Source organism: Heterocephalus glaber, unplaced genomic scaffold, assembly GCF_053883595.1.
Source record: "Heterocephalus glaber isolate CG9 unplaced genomic scaffold, H.glaber_assembly_v1.0 deba00001572, whole genome shotgun sequence".
In the NCBI taxonomy this organism is placed as follows: Eukaryota; Metazoa; Chordata; class Mammalia; order Rodentia; family Bathyergidae; genus Heterocephalus; species Heterocephalus glaber.
The window spans coordinates 22,160,532-22,179,254 of NW_028258357.1; the positions used below are offsets into that span (position 1 = coordinate 22,160,532).

General features: G+C 50.4%; 1 protein-coding gene across 7 annotated transcripts in view; it reads right to left on the bottom strand.

Annotated features, from left to right (window-relative positions):
* LOC110349161 (uncharacterized) overlaps window positions 1-18,723 on the bottom strand; it is a 105,205-nt gene that overhangs the window by 34,907 nt on the left and 51,575 nt on the right. For 6 of the 7 annotated variants that reach the window (XR_015443589.1, XR_015443591.1, XR_015443590.1 and 3 more), the window contains one exon: window positions 1-17,205. This exon is cut by the window's left edge and continues 34,907 nt beyond it. Coding sequence is in view for 1 of the 7 variants with exons in the window: in XM_087192757.1 (XP_087048883.1) it covers window positions 17,199-17,205 (7 nt within the window). In the remaining 6 variants the exon portion in view is untranslated. The remainder of the gene's footprint in view (window positions 17,206-18,723) is intronic. The other variant, XR_015443592.1, reaches the window with a different exon arrangement.

An 18,723-nucleotide genomic window follows, 5' to 3' on the forward strand; every position in this document is an offset into this window, starting at 1 on the left:
CTCAAACTTACAGAAATTTTAAAAATTAAACATTCATTTTTCGCAACTTAACTTTCCAGTTGATTTTATATCACTCACTCTTTTCCTCCCCTACCCAATTTCTACACACTTTACCCCTTCTGCCTCACTCTTGTCCAAACACCCCTTGCATCTTTAGGCCTCCATTCCTCTGCTCAGATGAACTTCTGTATTGAAATGCCTTCCTCATTCACCACCTCCCTAACCAATCGCTAAAATCCCCAACACAACATCTAACTCCTGGTCCAAATATCAGCTGTTTGCTCTAGTCTTCCCTCACCCCCTGGCTCTTAGCTCTCTCTAAGAAAGCTAGACTCAAGTCTAGTTTCCGCCACCAACTCCATGATCTGGAGCAAGTCACTTACTCTTTCTGTGCCTCTATCTTTTCATCTATAAAATGGAAATAATCAGTTTTCTATTTTGCAACATCATTGGGATAATGGAGAGAAAACATGAAAAGTGCTCAGAAGAGTTGCAGACAGAGTAACAAAATACCAACACGACGGTGATGACGGTGAAGGTGTGATTCTGGTAAGGGTGGTCATGGTGATGGAGATGGTGGTCATGGTGATGCTGATGGTGGTGGTGGGAATGGCGGTGGCGGTGGCAGGATGGTGATTATGGTGGGGTGATAGTGGGGATGATGATAGTGATGGTCAGGATGGTGGTGTTGGGGATGGTTGCTATAGTGACGAGGATGCGGATGGTGGTGGTAGTGATGAGAAGAATGGAGATCATCATGGTGAGAAGAACGCCTCTATTGATGTCAGCTTTCTGGTTAATTTGGATGCCATTTGGCAGAGCCCTTCTCCTGGTGGTCTTCATCCTTTCCACCAAGTGTGTATTGGTGACACGGATGCAAGGAAACCTTGGGTGATGAGTGTCGTCATGCCTGCCTTGCTGCCAAGGCGTGCAGCAAAAGGGAACTGATTATTAATTAGTTGATCTTAAAACATGGAGCTCAGGGCTGGGGATTTAGCTCAGTGGTTCTACCGCCTGCTTGGCAAGTGCAAGGTCTCAAGTTCCATCCCCGGTACCAAAAAATACAAACAAACAGGGAGCTCATCAGGGATTATCTAGTGGACCCAATGTAATCGCAAGCCGAAGCAGAAGAGAGGGGAGAGGAGAGTCAGAGGGAGAAGTGACTACATAAGGAAGCAGTGCTCCTGGCTTTGAAGAGAGTGGAGTGGCGAGGAGCCAGGTAAGGTGTATTTATTTTCTCTAAGAGCTGCAGACCAGAGGAATGGATTCTCCTCCAGCATGTCTAGAAGGGGTTACATCCTTGTTGACAGCTGGATTTTAGTGAGACCCTTATTGGACTTCTCACCCCTAGAAGTAAAAGATAATTATATCTGTGTTGTTTTAAGCTACTAAATTGTGGACACTTATTACAGTAGCCATAGAAAACTAATACCATAAATAAAATAAAGTTCTCAAAATCATACCGGGCACCAGATAAAAGTTCAGTAACCTTATTTTATAATGGTGGTGATATTAGTGATTGTGTCTTCTATTATCAGTGTCACTGTTCTTATTTATTTCTGTATCAAGTCACAGAACCCATAGCTGTATCTCTAACACGCACAGGATACTGGACATTAGCTACAAAATGGAAAATCAGTAGTCTCTGGCCCTGAGGAGTTCACAGTGCACAGACAGAGCCAGGTTTGTAAACAGCTAATTATACTACAAACGTAAGCTCTAACAAGAAAATCCAAAGGCTTAGCTTTCTGGTGTTCCTGACTCCTATTCCTCCAGCACTGCCGTTAAAGGAGGTGTATTGGCTGAGTCAGGATTAACCTACTTGGTTTACCCAAAATATGAAGCAAAAGACAATATCTGTAGTTTCCTGGTATGGTATTTGTGTTTCTCAAGGGGCTCCGGTGCTACATGGGAGAGCTGGAGTGATGAAAACTCAGAGCTGAAATCCAAGCTCAGTGCAAACCTTAAACTTGTTCCAACAAGTGCATTCCGAGGGTCAGGGAGGCTGAAGAACTGGCAGCAGCATGTGTCAGGAGCTAGGAGGTCTGCACCTACACTTTGTTTCTAATGTTTACTTCAAAGCTCCACTATGCCTTCTTCTCCCAAGATGAGGTATAAATCAATAAGTAAAACTAGAAGCCAGAGCTATGGGCAGCAGTGGTGTAGACAGCAAAGGTAGAGAAGGAAAAGAGGTAAGGTGGACCTAAGAGTCCACTCTATGCTTGATGGTGTCTTTGTGAGTGCCGGATTGGTCAATGTGCATGCACGGATACACACACACACACACACACACACACACACACACACACATGCATTCCTTCACACGCCCAGCCTCATCCTCCATCCCCTCCCACATCTCGGCCAGTTCCAGCCTTGTAGGGGAGAAAAGGCAAAGCCAAGAATGGAGGATGCCTTCCGGCTATTTGTGTTCATTCATTCACTCAACCCATTTTCATTAAGCAAGCCCTGGGTCACACCAGGTACAGTGCTGTCTAGGCGCTAGAGACAGATGGCACAGCAGCTGCCTGAAAGGAACCTTCCGCGTGACAGGAAGCAAACAAGAAAGTCACTGATCGTCCCACGAGGCCGGGGCTGAGACTGCAGAGAGCACTCCGCCGCAGGGAAAGATGAGCTCGAGGCGTCTGCAGGAAATGGATGCATCGTGAGACTGTAATGTGAAGTGAAATGAATCAGACACACAGGCTTCAGTATCATGGTCTCTCTTCGATGAGAAACCCAAAGTATAAATACATGAAGAGCAAAATAAAATAAAAGACAGATAGTAGGAAACAGGGAGCTAGATGTTTTGCCAGTGGGAGGAAGGCTTAGAGAAGGAGGGAGGCGCTGGGGACGTGGGAAGAGGAAAGAGGTGTTGGGAGCGAGCACCAGCTCCCCTGATGAACTGGTCATCATCTCGTACTGCAAAGATGAACTGACAAAAAGAAAAGCTAAAAAATAAAAAAGACTGGCGCGAGCACAGCAGCTCCCCAAGGAGACGACTTGGGCGCATCCTGGAAGGACGGGAGGAGCCCAGAGGTGGCTGGGTGTGAAGTCTTCGTTCGCTTTTGCCTCCAAGGTGTCTTTCTGGACTTCAGTCTCCATCCACTTTCCCGAACTGCACAAGGAGCTAAGTGGTTGGGGCGACCAGCTGCGGCCTTCACCGGCCTTTGGTGAGACCATGTGAAGCCAGCCTGGCTTTCCCGGGGTAATGCCGTGGCCGGCCACGAGCCCACTGTGGTGCAAAGAGCACTGTGCAGTTAGCTCCAACCCCAGCTCAGCCCCTGGCCTGTCACCAAGGGCTAGGGATGCCGTGCCGGGTCGCCCACCCTCGGTGACTTCGGTGACCTCGCCTACAGATAAGAAGTCAAACTCAGGGGTCTCACAGCCCTCTCCCAGGCCTGGACTGCCCACCACACATCCAAACAGGAGGAGGCAGAGACGGGCCAGCCACGAGCCTCCTCCTCTGGAGTTCGCAGTCTAAGCAGACATGAGAAACGAACCTACAGAGACTAAATCACAGCACGGGGCTGAGTGTGCTTGGTGCAAAGCAGAAAGGAGGCCTGAGAATGCAGTTCTCCACTAAGTTTGCAGAGGATCGCTCTGAGATGAGGTGGCCAGGGAGAGCTTCTGGTGACAGGTGGACTCCAGATTCTGTTTTGAACAGCAGCAGATCTAAGATCAGGACAGTGTAGCTATAGACACACTCCCAACAAACAAGCTGTTTTCATTCATTAATAAATGCACATTGAGCACCTATTTTATGCCCTCTCCTGGGAAAACGTGAAAATCTCCATGCTGTCTGTAAGTCTTCCAGACAAATACCAGGCTTCCTACTGAAGTAAGCAGAGTCCTGGTCCCTTTGTGTCTTGACCTCCATAATGTAGCCTCTTCTCCACAAACCTCTCCCTACTCCTCCCAGATGCTCCTGGAAGTTTACTTCTAGTGTGCTGTGTGGCACTGTATGTGAAAGGAGACACTTTTGCTCTTTATCCCCAGAATCCAGCAACCCAAGTGGGAGTCACGCACTTGTGATGAGGACAAAGCAAAAGAAAACACACTTGGGTGCACCCATCCTCCCTCGGGCTGCAACCCCTGCCCCAGGAAGAAAATGCAAGTCATTTGTTCTTTTCTCCTTCTTTTCTAAGAGATGTTTGAACTCTTTCAGTTGACTTCCTGGATATTAGTACGTGGGTCACAATAATCAGCGGGGTAGGAATATGAGAAATAAGAGCAAAGATGTTTTCATTGGAGAGAAAGTTATTAGGAAGACAAGGAAAGAGAAAGCCCCACAAGATGGGAAGAAGAGGAAGAGTTACAAGGCTTGAGTTCTGGCAGAGGTTTCAATAAAAACCTGAGAATTAGCATTAAAGAAAGGGTTGAAGATAGATGTGAAGTTTGGGAAATATTAAAAGTGATAGAAATGGTGAAAGAGAATTTGAAGAAACACTGCCGAGATTGAGAACCTGGGTCCCCTGTACTGTTCTTCAAGAGACTCCAGTAGAAGTTGAAACGGCTTCTGTGAAAGCCTGGCTGTTCAACTCGTCCCCTCATTGTGGTATGGTGCAAAGGCCATGCCAGGGCCCCGCGCACCTCTGGGTAACACACGTGGAGAGAGTCGGTGCATGAACAAGCAACTGTCACCAGTGAGCAAGGTACAGTGCAGTCCAGGTCGGGCCAACCACCAGGGCTCATTCCCAACTGTGAGGCAAGTGCGTTTAAGACCAGCTTCCCTGCCACGAAGTGTTCAAGGTGATGTGAGCTCAGGTGTGCAAAGCACTTAGTGCAGGTCCTGACATATGGGAAACACTTAATAAATAATAGTTCTTGTCATTTGCATATGATTGCCATTATTGTCCTGCCACGGTCTGCATGAATATGGGGCCCTACAGGTTTCCTGAGCTTCCTGATCACTAGTTAACCACAACTTTGCCCCCCACACCAATCCCGAACGTCCTTCTGGGCCTATGACAAACCTCATTCTTTTCTAATATCTTGGCAAAAAAAACCCCAAAAACCCATGTCATTCTAAGCCACATCACTGGGATCTGATGCTTTCTGTCAGACTTGCCGATCTTGCTTCTCCCAGAGACTGAAAGCTCCTTTAACCGCATGAGAATCACGCATCCGAGGACCACCCCCAGCCCCCAGCAGCCCCACTGAGCCCCACAACCAGCCTTGGGACATCTTTGGTTGAGTGAAACAGACAGAATTTGGGTGAATCACTTTGTAGACATTTAGCCTTCTCATTAACACCTGTCTCAGCACTCTGGCTCATCCTGACCTAGCCTGTGGCCAAATCTAAGAACCGACTGGAGACTGTCATGCAGAAAGTTCTGGAATGCCGTAAAAATGGGGGCAGGGTGTGCTTACCACTGTAAGGGCTGACTGGCTTCATCCACAGCGTCCTCAGCTGCTGGCTCTGCTGGGGCCCAGAGCCCCAGACAGTCACGCCCTAGCAAGAACACGGACTTGGGTGGGGGCCGTGTGTCCCCCTGGCCTCCCACGGCCGCCCCCTGGCTGTGCTGACAGGTAGATCAGTTCCCACCTTGGAGCCTCACTTTTCTTAGCTTCAAAGTGAGATGGATAAAAACGCCTGCTGCGTAGTCTTGTGGCTCAAACTAAAAGACAGGAGGTGGGAAAGTTCTCTGAAATGGAAAACATGCCGACTGAGCCTTGTTCCTGGGAGCGCATCTGAGAGTCTCCCAGCAGGAAGGTATCTTTGGGGCCTTGAGGCTGTGGCGGGCCAATGACCATTCACCCGGAGAGATTCTGAGGCCGAAGGTATCAGAAGGATAGAGGTCGGGGGAGTCGGGTGGGAGAGGAGCAGCTGGTTAGAAAGAAAGAAAAGTCCAATCCTTTGCTGACAGCAAGGCCCCACTCCGGAGCACAGAGGCACAGTGAGGAGGTGACCCCGGACCAGCTGGGCACCTCGTTAACAAAAGAGTGAACAATGCTGCTTTCAGCTCTCTGCAGCCACCACGCCGACTCAAGCCTTGGGCTGCTGGGACAAAGGATCTGGGGTCCTGCTCGGAGACCCAGCCTAAAGGTCAAAGGTCACTCAACAGTATGAAGCCAGTGGCCAGGAGCCTACTGCTTAAGGCCTTTGTTTCTTGGCTTTGAATTAATCAGTCTCTTGTTCACTCATCAGAGCAGCAAAGAAATCTTTTCTGCAATTCTTTCAAAATCCCCACATCAGTGAAAATAAAGTAAAATCTGTGGTTCTGGCTCAGCACCTTCTTCACATCGTCAAGACCTTCGAAGGACTCCTTTTTTTAAAGCAAGTGTTTATTGAGTGACTGCTATTCAGTCAACAAACAGAGTGCCTACTGCACCTCTGTTCCTGTGCTTGGTTTAAGGAACACAGAGATGAATAAAGCCCAGACCTGGAACCTGAAAAGTTCAACAAGGGAGGTCAGAGGTCAAGGTGGTGCCTGGCGGAAATGCCAATGGCCATCGAGGACACCTGGGGTGAGAGGCTCAGGCAACCAGGGGAGGAAGAGAATGAGTCTTCAGGGAAGGAGCAGGTGGGGTTTCTCCTGGTGACATTATTGACTCACGGTGACCTTGGAGGGCTGAAGGACTGGGACATGCATTCATGCACATCTGTCACAGTGGTCTCGAAGGAGTACAGACCCGCCCTGGGTGTGCCAGGCCCTGTCCTAGGCACCACTCCAGGTGACTCACAGGGGAGGATGCTCTGTGACTGAGGCCCCAGTACCTCTGCTGATGCTCCAGCCCAGGGAGGCCAGAGCAGGGGCTGAGATAGGACTGGAAGGGAGAGGCAAAGGCCTCACCATGGACTCACAAAGACATGCCTGGGGCTTCTGAAGTCCAGGGAAGTGGGCATAGCTAGAATCTGGAGACTGAGGGCCCCATCCTTCGTGACCCCATGTCCACGCTACAGCCCTGCCCTCGGGTGCACTTTTGTGGCTCTGAGGGCAGGATTTGGGCTTTAGATAATAATTGCATAGATTTGCTCAGTAAACACAGGGTAACCATAGGATAATTACATGTTCTTACAGAGATGGGGCTTGGTAATTACCTTCAGTGGCCCCAAAGTATTATTTAACACATATTCTGGTTTATAAGACAGAAATAATGATGAATTTGCTTGGTAATTACACAGCACTTACCCACTACATATCCTGCCAGTAGCTGGTACTTAGCCCGTCATTAGGGGCTAGCCGTTGCTTTGGTAAATAAGAAGTTCTTCTTATTATTGGCCTCTGGGCACATAAAGCGTCATTAAAACACCATTAGTGACATTTTTCCAAAGGGTAAATACACATGTCCATGTGAGAAGCCAAGTTTCCCTGGCCTAAACGCTTTATTTCTGTCTTTCTGACAGGAACCAGTTCTGATCTGAGTGTTGGCCCGCTCTGAGCCACTGCTCGATGAGCAGACGAGCTGAGACCTAGGCTAGCGCGAGGACCAGGGAGTCACCAGTGTTTTCAAGGCGAGGGTTGTTCCCTAACTCACTAAATGGCCCTGCCTGGTTTAGGAGGGGCCCTGGGTCTGGCTCCACCACCCTGCCGTGGGCTGGGTCAGCAGACTGAGTGCCAGGGCAGCTACAGCCTCTAGATGGTCTTATTGGCAGCATCCTCAGGGTCCTCCTAGGCCAGGGCCTCAGATCCCCACCAAGAGCTGAAGACTCTGGGACGGGGGCCATTTGGGGTACACACAGGAAGGAGCAACACATATCAAATGCCTGACTAGGGCGAGGCAAGGCAGAACTGGCCTCCTTGTCCCTGACAAGGGGCCCCAGGGAAAGTGCCCACCCGAGTTAGTCCAGAAGGCAGTAATTTGGGGGCCGTGGCTCAGCTCTAACTGCCCTTGGCTCAGCCACTTGCACCAGAAGAAATCAGCTCTTTGTAATCAATAGGGAGCCCGAGGAGGGTGGCCAGCCATTGTGGCTGGTGGGCAGGACGGGGAGCGGCCCCTGGAGCATCCGGAGCCCTCATTACCATTCCACCCCATTTCAACCCATCCCCCTTCTGGAGGCAGCCACTCAATATCAAATAGGAACTCCACTCCAAATCCCAAATGCCAAGGCAAAAGGCCAGTCCCAGTGGCCTGTTTCTTCCATAATGAACCCCAGGACTCTGACTTTGGCTTGAGAGATGACTTGAGTTAGATGGAAGTCAGCGGGGAGTAAATCTTGCAGTGCTGAGTGCATATCCAGCTGTATTTTAATACTGCATAGCAGAATATGTGCTCTCACTAAATAATATACAATATGTTACCATATCCATCTCAAATATTTCACTAAGTACAACTTCTTTGTGGACTTGTCTAAAAGTGTTGATTCCCTTTGGATCAGGAAAAAGGACAAATCTTGTTGCCCAATCATAAATTGGGCACTACAGGACGATCTTAGGTACTGTACCTACTGGTAACACAGCATAACACAAAGTGACCCCCTTCCATTCCCTAAGGTTGTGTGCTGAAAGAATAAACACAATCGCTTGCAATAGAGATGCTCCCATCTTCAAGGTAAGATGGAATCACGGGAAGATAGTGTTTTAGTCTGAGGTGTTAACATTGGTCCAAGTGTGGTTGAACTGTGTTTTATGGCATATCATCCTGGTGCATTGAAAAGAAAAAGTTTTATATCTGGACTTTAAAGAACTTTCTGGGAATATTCAGGTATAACTTTTTAAATGCTACTTTGTAAGTCATTTATAGGAGTCTCCAAGGAAATTTCCAATTTCACCCCATTTTTGGCCTTACATTCCACCTTGAGCAGCTTGTCCTGCTGCATTTGAGTCCTTTCTCAGGGTCATTTCCAGAGAAATGGAATGCAAATGCCATGAACTGGAAGCATTTGACAAAAATAGCTATTATCCTGCTCAGTCCCCTTTTCAAACAGCTACTTCTGTTGGTCAAGGTCAAGAGACTTGATTACAATGCACACCTCTTGACTCCCAGCTCAAGTGCTGGCGTCTACACAGCAGTTTAACCCAACAAAAACTTGTTGAGTAATTAGGCAGTTAGCAGAGTGCTAGCCATGTGGCATAGTGTAAGGGACACGTAAGGCATAGAGCACTGGCCACCAATGGCCAGCAAGTGTCCCACTAGTGCAAAGTATGGTGGGTCTTGGCGTTCTGCCTGGCATAGGTGATGTTCATAAACCCCATACCCGACTATGAAGAGTCACAATGGTGAAAATGAGGTCCATGGATTGGGCTTCCCTGGAAAGCCAGCATAGCAAGGTCAGAGTTGTAGACAGTAGACTGAGAATGAATTTGACCTTGAGAGGCACATTGTGCCTGTTGACATTCCCTGTCCCATGCTCACTCAACCTTATGCTCATAAGATTCTTATTTTCTTTGGAGAAAGACTACCTTCCCTGGGATTGCTGGGAACATGTGACCTAGGCTCAAGAAATCATGGGCATCTCCCCCTTGACACCAGTGAGTCATTCATTTGTGAGCACGTATGTGTCCAAGATGGCTAACCCATGGCCATCCCAGGACTACAGCCTAGGAAAGAAGCGATGCCCTTCTGTAGAAAGGGTGCTAGGGCCAGCCCATCTGATACCCGCTTGAAACTGGAGCTAAGGTAGAAAAAACAGAGACTAGACCTGGAGAAACTGGCGAACGTAAGGTCCTGAGAAGAGCTAGACCCAGCTATACCTAACTTGAAAATCAAACAGTCCTAGACTTTAGGTTACATTACTCGATAATTTTTAACTCAATAGTTTTTGTTTTTGTTTTTGTTTTTGTTTTGCTTAAAGCCAGATGGAGGTGGACTTCTCTCGTTTGCAGTGGGAAGAGTCCTAACAAATTAGATGGCCACTTAAAGGGAGTGGGGTGGTGACCAAACAGGCACGGAGAATGAACAGCAAAAGCCAAGGCTCGGAGGCAAGGCTATGAGTCTTCAGTCTCAGCCATAGACATCAGGAGCCATGGAGAGTACGCGGGGAGCGGAGGACAAAACTGCTAAGGGAGAGCAAGAGGCATTTGGGCTCGCACTTGACCTTCTGGGAAGCACAATTCAGAGCTGCGAGTGGGGACCGCTTGTCTGGACCCCTGGGCATCTCCTGAGCTGGCTGGTCTCCGTTCTCCGGGGCAGGGAAACCCCCTCCACAGGCCAGATGCTGCACATCTGTGGGAGCATTCTTCCTTTAAAGAATCTCAGGGATTCTTCTCCGGGCAAGCCTCGAATTCTCCTCAGCTGCGGTCGGAGGGCTCCGCGCTCCTTCGGTGAGTTTCAGCTGACAGCTGCTCTGGGGCGCGTCTTCCCCTCTGCCCGCTGGCTTTGGGGGAAGCACACCTGTGTCCCAGGATGACTTCAGAGGAAGAAGAGACAAAGACTGCATCGGGCCGGGCGCCAGCTGCCTCTGCAGACCACGGGGCTGACACTGAGCAGCCGCGCCGAGTGGGCAGTCAGCCCCTGGGAACCCCAGTGGGGGTCTCTTCCTCTGAGCTCCGTCCCAAGACGGCTGGGGTTGGGGGTCCTGACATCTGGGCCCGATTGGACCCCCTCTTCTCCTCTCCGCCGCACACACTGCATTCTTCAGCCACTGCCAAATGCAAGTCGCTCAAAGATGCTTTGATGGTGAAGGTGCAGGGGTGGTGGAGGTGCAGACGCATCGCGCCCACATGTGATGGATGAAAACTCAGCTATGTGTGCTCAGTGAGGGGAAGCAAACACAAGCGAACAAAGAGAAAGGCGAACAGTGAGCACAGACTCGACCCTCAACCCACACCCAGGGCAGCGCGTGTGAGAAGGTGCTGGTGAATCTGTGGTCTCCACAGAGTCCAGGGCCAACCTCTAAGTGGCAGAGCACACGAAGGGCGGATTACTGCCCAGTGGCACATTCACGTCAGCCCGAGGCGCTCCTTGGTGGCCATCCTCTAAGCAGTGACTCAAGAGCCAATGTCTTTGACCTGTGACCTTGCAGGAGTGAGGCCCCCAGATATTTATATTTGGGTGTGTGCTTAGCATTACTAGGCACAATGCGAACAAGGAACGGAGAATGTTCCAACGAAACTTTATTCAAAACAACGAGCAGAGGACCATAGTCTGCCAACTCCTGGACTATAGAATCACATAAGTATTTAGTTTTTTGTTTTGTTTTGGTTTTGGTTTTGGTACCAGGGATCAAACTCAGGACCTTTCGCTTGCAAGGCAGGCGGTGGCACCACTGAGTTAAATCCCCGGCCCCTAAGTATTTAAGAACCAAGCTTAGAAGTGACTCCATCACTTCTATCCATATCCCACTGGCCAGATCCCAATCACAAAGCCCAAATTTAACAGTAAAAGACAGGAAATAGGATCTTTCTGTGCATCTGGAGAGGAAATAAATAGAATTCGTGAGCATCCAACCAGACTCTGCCACGGTGGATTCTGGTGTCGAAAGCCACTTTTCTAACATGACACAGCCCTGAGATAGACCCTGCCTTTTTCCCTATTAATTACTAAATAAATAGGATACACTTTACTTCAGAGGAGGCTCATGAGATTTTCGAGAGTAATTTTCACTATGTGTGGATTTTGCTCCATGTTCCTATTTTTTCTATTGTTGTTGTTCTGTTTCATTTTGTTTTCTTGAGACAGAGTCTCACTGTATGGTCCAGGCTGGGCTCAAACTCACCCTGTAGCTTGGGCTGGCCTCCAACTTGCCATTCTCCTGTCTCAGCCTCCTGAGTGCTAAGTGCTGGGATCACAGGTGTGTGCCTTCAAGCCCGGCTCCCATGCCCAGATTTTTTAACCTGATCTCCACGTGAACCGTGACTCCACATGGAGTGGATAGTGACAAGAGCCACAAGGAGCAATCAGACAGCGCTGGGTTTAGAGTTCAGCTCTGTCTCCATCTCCGAGGTGAGTGACAGGAGTGCCTACTTCCTGTGGTTTCCACAAGAGCTAGAGGAAGTGCCGCCATATAACCACATCACTTCCCAGTCGTCACATAGCAAGACCCCTGTGCCTAGCAAAGGTTTCCAATTCTTCATTAAGAATAAATATGTAGTAGGGGTGATCAAAGTCTTGCCACGGGGACTTTGCACATGTTGCTGCATCTCCCTGACCTTGATTACATCTTCTACAAGAATGAGGGTAATGAGATGGCCTCCAGCAGGCCGGCTTGGCATGAGTAAGAGTTTCTGTGACTTTATAATTAAAAATAAACACAAAATGATAGTAATACTTACCTGACAGGGTTGTTGGGAGAACAAGGTTTATGTCAACAAAAAATGGGTTGTGGCAGTGTTGCAGGCTCTGGAGAAACAAACATGAATAAGATATTGTATTACTTACCTGATGCCCCAGAGCTGGGAGGCTTAAACCAACAACAATTTTATTTTGCATGGTCCTGGAGGTTGCCCAGGTGGTTCTGCTGGTTTTGCCCGTGCTCCCTCACACAGCTGTGTGGTTGCGGACCAGGCTCATCTGGGACAGCTGGGAAGCTGTGTTCCATGAGAGCCAGCCCCGGGGCAGACACTCACGGAAGCTCAGTGTGCCCCGTTGCCAACATTCCATTGGCCAAAACATGTCACATGGCCAAGTCCAGAGTCCGGATGGAAGGAGACCTCAGAAGAACACAAGTACTGGAAGGAGGGTTCCTTGAGAGCCATTGTTAAAATGGCTTGTCACAGCATCTTACCTGTCCTGTAGAAAGCTTCAGTGAAACGTTCACCTTGCCTCGACTGGACTGTCCACTCTCCAGAGCCCACCTTCCCTGGTACAGCCTGAGGAAGCATTTCTAGAACTTCCTGGTGAGCTTGGACAGCACTGTATACATCTGACTTTCCACTCCAAGCATCAGGAATAATTAGATCCGTTTAACATCATTAGGTCATTACTATCCACATTCCAGCGGCCAGAATCCAGTCATGTGGCTGAAGTACAGCTGCAAAGGAGACTAGGAAATGTGATCTTCCGGCAAAACCCAGAAGTGGGGAAGGGCCTGGTCCTCACAGAGACTCTGGATGGTATTTCTGCCTCCTCAGTGGCCTTGGTGCTCCAGAAAGCTCCCAGAAGGCTCCTGCTTTGCCCTTTGGCATGATCGTGTAGTAATGTGGAAATGGGACTGGGGGGTGGGCCAGTGACCAGGCCCAGAGTACAGTGGGTTCAGGAGCAGCCAGAAATTGTACCAAGGTCCCCAACTCCTGGACATGGGCCACGCACATGGACAGTGGATGGTACTGTCCTGCAGGGCACGTCTCCACTTACTTCTGACAGGATGATGTGGAGAACAATCACTCTTGCTATTTTTCTACTAAAGTAGCACAATGAGGGTTGTTCTTCCTTAACACTCAGAGCTCACTAAGATGTGTCACCTCCCAACACACAATGGCCCAGACCACATTTCTTGGTCTTCGGGTGTCACCTCTAGGCCCCTCAGAAGTCTCTCCAAGTGTCCCCCTCGCCCATTTCCTAATTCTCTGGTCTCGCCTGGGTCCACTCAAGCTCTTTCCCATTTGTATTTCTGCTGTTTCCTGAACATACCAACCCTCCTTAAGAATAGGGAGGAGTGAAGGAGATAAAGGAAAGCAAGACCACCAAGACAACACCATAGTGGTTCAGGCTTACCAACCGGTAACTGGTAAAACAAACAGGACTTAGGGATATGGGTGAGACTCCTGACCTTCCATGACCAGTGACCAAAATTTAAAAGGTCTGGTACAAAATGAAAATGTTAAAGTGCAGGGGGAAACCCCACAAAAAGTGTTAAAACATAGAGCTTTTCCACTCTTCTATAGATGCTTTAAAAGAAATCCACTAGAGAGCATAGGTAACGTTAAGGGTTCAACCCGGCTGGCCAGGGACAATGAGAGCTCAGGTAAGCAGCAGAGTCGAGTGCTTTATAAAAGACAGCCAGGGAGGACTTCCTGGGAGAGGGGGCCTTGCAAGACTGCCAGAGCTTGGATGAGGAGCTGGGAAGGCGTGCGGAGGGATGGAGGTCTGGAGCGAAGCTCACCGTCCTCCTTTCTCCCTCCACGTTCTCCGTGCAGGCTCCTTACTTGCAGTCATTTTTCAGTAATAGTCCGAGAGTCTGACATCTCGTTGCCTGTCACTTTCCCCCTGGCCCACACTGGGTGGGCAACAGCAATCCCCTGGCTAGGCCTGGCTTTGTCCGTTCCCCAGCCAGGGCATGGAGGTAAGAAGCTGTTGAGACCAATTTCAAAGGTTCTGCAGCACAGTGTTTCAAATCCTGCCGTCAGTGAGGGGCCCACCTCGAACTTTTTACACCGAAATGAAAGACGGTGGAATAGAAATAGCAGAATTCACTGTAAGCAGTAAGGGTAAAGAGAGCTTTGTCAGTTTTTGCTTCAGCCACATTTAGCTGATGGTGGTGCTCATAGCCCAGAACATGTAAGGGCGCTGCCCTCCCCCTTTAGCTGTGCTGCCATGGCTGCCTTGATGTCCCTGCCATGGTCACGTGGACTTTGGGGAGGAGCCTGAAGTCACGCGGTGCCAACCCTGGCGAAGAGGGTGGGTGAGGACGCATCATGTTTTCACAGCCCCCTTTCTGTTGCATGGCGCTCAGCAGCATCTTTCACCGTACCTTTGATCAGACCTCCCAGAGCTGCTTTGGACAGTGGCAAGAATGGTGGGAGAAGTGTGTTCAAAGTGAAGAGGAGGGCTCCGAGGGGAGACTCAGGGCAATGTGTCTTTTACTGTAATAAATAAAAATATTCACTGGATATTTTCATCATCTTGTATACGTACTTTGATCACTTTGTATACATCTTGTATAATGCTCCTCTTACCTTTCTCTCCGCTTCTATTCCTTCTATCTCTTCTATTCATTGATAGATCTATCAATGCGGAGCAGACAAAACCAGAAACCAGTAGGCTGATGTGCAGAGCTGCTGCGGGGTAGACAGGAATTTGCTGCTCATTGACTCAAGGCGGATCCTTCTCCTGAACTCTGGAAGGGTCCTAAGGCATTCTTGAAAATGCCTTAGTGGTGACCACCTGTGACCTTGAACTGTCCCTCTAAGACACAAACTGATCGCATTGCCATTCCACCCACGAGTGAGTGAACCTGCTTCTTCCTCTGCCTAACCCTCGGGTTCACAGGTGGCTGTGAAACCAGCAGGCTAAGAGCTTTTCAGGCCTCCAGCTCGGGGGCATGGATCCTATGACCCAGCAGCCCCTCAGCCCCCTCCCACCCGTGGACTGCAACCTCGGTCAGAGCCCAGGCTGCCCAGCGATGTCCAGCAGGTCCAGCAGCCACGCCCTGAGCAGCTCAGTATGGGAGGCCGACTTCCTTCTTCCCTAAGAAGCCAGCACTGGGTTTCCCTTATGAGATCCAGCTGTTTCCTGCAGAGGCCTGCTGGGATGGGTGCCCCACGGAGCTGGGAGACCTGGCCCCAGACCACTGTCCAAGCTGGGGCTCAGCGACAAGTCTGTCTCCTTGCTTCTGCCCCTTCCAGGCCTGCATAGAGGCTCCAATGGCCCAGCCATCCTCGGGGCACTGGTGACCTTTCAAGCCGCTCCTCCCAGCTGATGGAAGGTGGGGCCTGGGTAGAAGCTCCCATGGAACGCTGACCCGGGGATACCTCCGTTGTCCTTGGCCCCTAGCCCACCCACAAGTTTCCCAGCAATCTCGCTGCTGCCGCACCTTAAAACCACCCAGCAAGTGAAGCGGGGAGCCCCCTGGTCCTCCCCTGAAACCAGAGCTTGGGAGGCCACAGTGAGCCATGACTCCGTGTTTATCTGTGGCATCTCGTTTGCACAGCTCGGCCCGGTCAGTCTGGGACGGGAGGGTGATGAGCCGTGTCGCTCAGGCTGGAGGGAGCTGCTCCCAAGGGAGAACACAGGTGGGAGGAGCCCCGGGCACGTGAGGCAGGGACCGTCATGGGACACCAGCGGGCCACGTCCAGATCCAGCGGGACACCATGGTGATCAGGGTATCCCTTCCTGGGCGGCTCCTAGCAGGGACCACAAACAACACAAGGGCTCCTCAGCCCCAGTGTGTGACAGAAGCTGGACAGGGAGGAGCTGCCGGCCACCCAGGCACCCATCGGACCCCCACCCGGACCTCTGGAGGCAGTCAGGTGACACTCACGCCTTGGCCACTCCAGAGGCAAGAAGGAAACACGAGAAACATACGCTCCTCGCCGTGGGGGCCTCTCTCGCCTCTCCAGTCTCTCTTCCCTCCACATTTGTGAAAACTGGATGTGTTGCCGGGGTTTACACCCCAGTCCCAGAGACAGCTGGTAGGGTATGGCACGTGTGACAGGCGGAGATGGCCTGGGAGGAGGGGCCGGGGGAGGCGGCGGGGGTCCTGGCAGCGAGGCCTCAGCTAAACACGCTGCCACTGCCACTACCCTTGCAGTCACGATGCTCGGTCCCAACTCGGAAGCCCTGGACTCTTCCCTTCCTGCCTGGAGTCTCCCCGGCCCCAGGCTGCGGCCTGCACCTGTACCTTAGCTCATTCAGAGCCAGGGCTCAGCAGGTCATAAATAATGGTGGAATAAAGACTCTTCCATGCATGCTAATAGTTCAATAAATCAGGCTAATTAGACATCTTCCCGCTCCAACCGAAGGGAGCAGTCGCAGCAGGAACAGCTGTGCCCTGCTGGTCCCAAGAACGGGGGCCACAGAACCGCCGGTAACTGTCCTCTCCTGACACCGCAGTGCAGTCCAGCTGTTCCCTCGGGCTTGGCCTTTGATCTCCTAGCTTCTAATTTTCAAGTCACAGCAGCCCATATGCTTGCTTCATAGAAGAACAGGGGTGCCTGACGCTAATAACTGAACTGTCTTCCTAGGCACCCTGCTGATGCAGACCAACACCAGAGAAGACGGGGGGACAGGTCCACCTCTGTGTCACCGCAGGAGAGGTGCTGAGTGCCTTGCATGGTGCTGCGGCTCGGCCTCGCCTGACATTATTGTGCACATTTCACATGCAAGCCCTGTGAGAAGGGAGACCTGGACCTTCAACACCATTCCTCAGCGCCAGGACAGTGCCTGGCAGAGAGCAGGAGGTCGGTGAGTGTTTATCCTGCGGGTAGATGGGTGTGGAATGGCAAGTGGAGGTCTAACCCAGGCACGCGTGGCACAGACAGGTGTGCACACCCTCACACACCAAGGGGCCGGAGGCCTGCGCGTGCATGTGACAGAGCGCAGCACTGACCTGTGCCTCCTGTCTGTCTTCATGAGCATCTTCGTGGTTGATGCTCACCGTGCCTGGTCCCAGCCTCCAGATGGTGACTTCTGCTCCAAGAGGGCCAGTGACAGCCAAGTCAGCAGCTGGGTAAGAGCAGAGCAGGGCTGGGAGTCAGGCCCATCTGCCCACAGAGACCAGGACACTTTCTCAAAGTCATCCGCCAGCCGTGCACTCACTAAAACCCCACCATGCTGTTATTAACCGACTGCTCTGGGTGTCATCGCCATAACTAAACTAAAGGACCTCCAACTTTACCGTTCCCTCCTCATACTCCAAGAACTCAGTACCAGAACTGCACACACTGCACACACAATAGTTATAGAAACACATCTACCCACTGAATTAATATTGTCGCAGAGAACACAGCCACCAGTCCTGTTCAGAGAAGGACAGAACAATTAAAACAGGTGTCAGAGGAGCCCACCTGCCTGGAAACCTCTCTTTCACAGGGTCAGGTTTTATTGCTCTTAATATCTTCAGTTGTTCTCAAAGGTTTTTGCACCATACTTGTTGCCTGAATTAAGAAAACAATTGGCCCAGAACCTGGGGTCTCCTTGTGTTAAGCTGAGTCATCGTGAGAGACGTTGCTATGCTTTAAACGTCCCTTCCAAAATTCATGCTGAGATGTGAGAGCCACTATGATGGCACTGGGCATGAAAACTTCAAGAGGATCCCGGATCCTGAGGGTGCCGCCCTTAGGAATGGATGATTGTGGTTGTCAAGGGAGTGGGTTAGTTACTGAGGCAACAGGTTTCTGATTTTTAAAATGGGTGAGTTCAGCCCAATTTGCTCTTCCTGTCTCAGGCATGCCCCCTTTCTCTTTTGCCCTGTTAAAATAACCCACAAACCCCTAGCCACATTTGGGCCCCTTGCTTTTTGACTTCCTGGCTTCCAGACCCATGAGCTAGATAAACCCAAGTTCTTTAAAAACTACTCACCCTGTGGTACTCTGTGATAGCAGCAGAAAACACACTGAGATATTTTATCTAGCCTTTTTAAATTTTTGACTGATAGACCCCTTGTGTGATATCAACCATACAGAAAAAAAACCCCAAAGCTCCAAGAAACAAATAATCCACGGTCTCATGGCAACTGGTCCAGTACCTGACCTAGAGTGGGTGCTCAGAAACCAGTTAGAGAACTGTGTGCTTCCATGGTTTGTGCTGTCCTAAAATAGCTTCCAGGTAGTGAGTAGTTTCACTTGTTATCTTGTTTAATCCTGTGTCAACTCCACAAAGCAAGTATAAGTATCCATAGCTCACCAGTAAAGAAAAGGTTTAGGTAACTTGCCCAAGATCCCATTGATACAAGGATCACAAACAGGAACTGAATTGCTCAACTCCAGAGTTTTAGCTGTGATGTTTGATTCCGCTGCCAGCTCCTCTGCCAGACACACCATGTCCATGCACAGCCCTGGGGAGGCCCTGAGCCCCAGAGCAGCTTCTGAGGAGAACTCTGGGACATGCCAGAGCTTCAGGTGCCACTCCGCCTCCTGGCTTCTCCAAGGGGCCACTGATGGAGTCCCCCACATTCTCCTGCCCACCCAGAGACGACAGTCAGGCTCAGGGGGGGACCACAAAAGAGTGGGGAGCTCTTGAGCC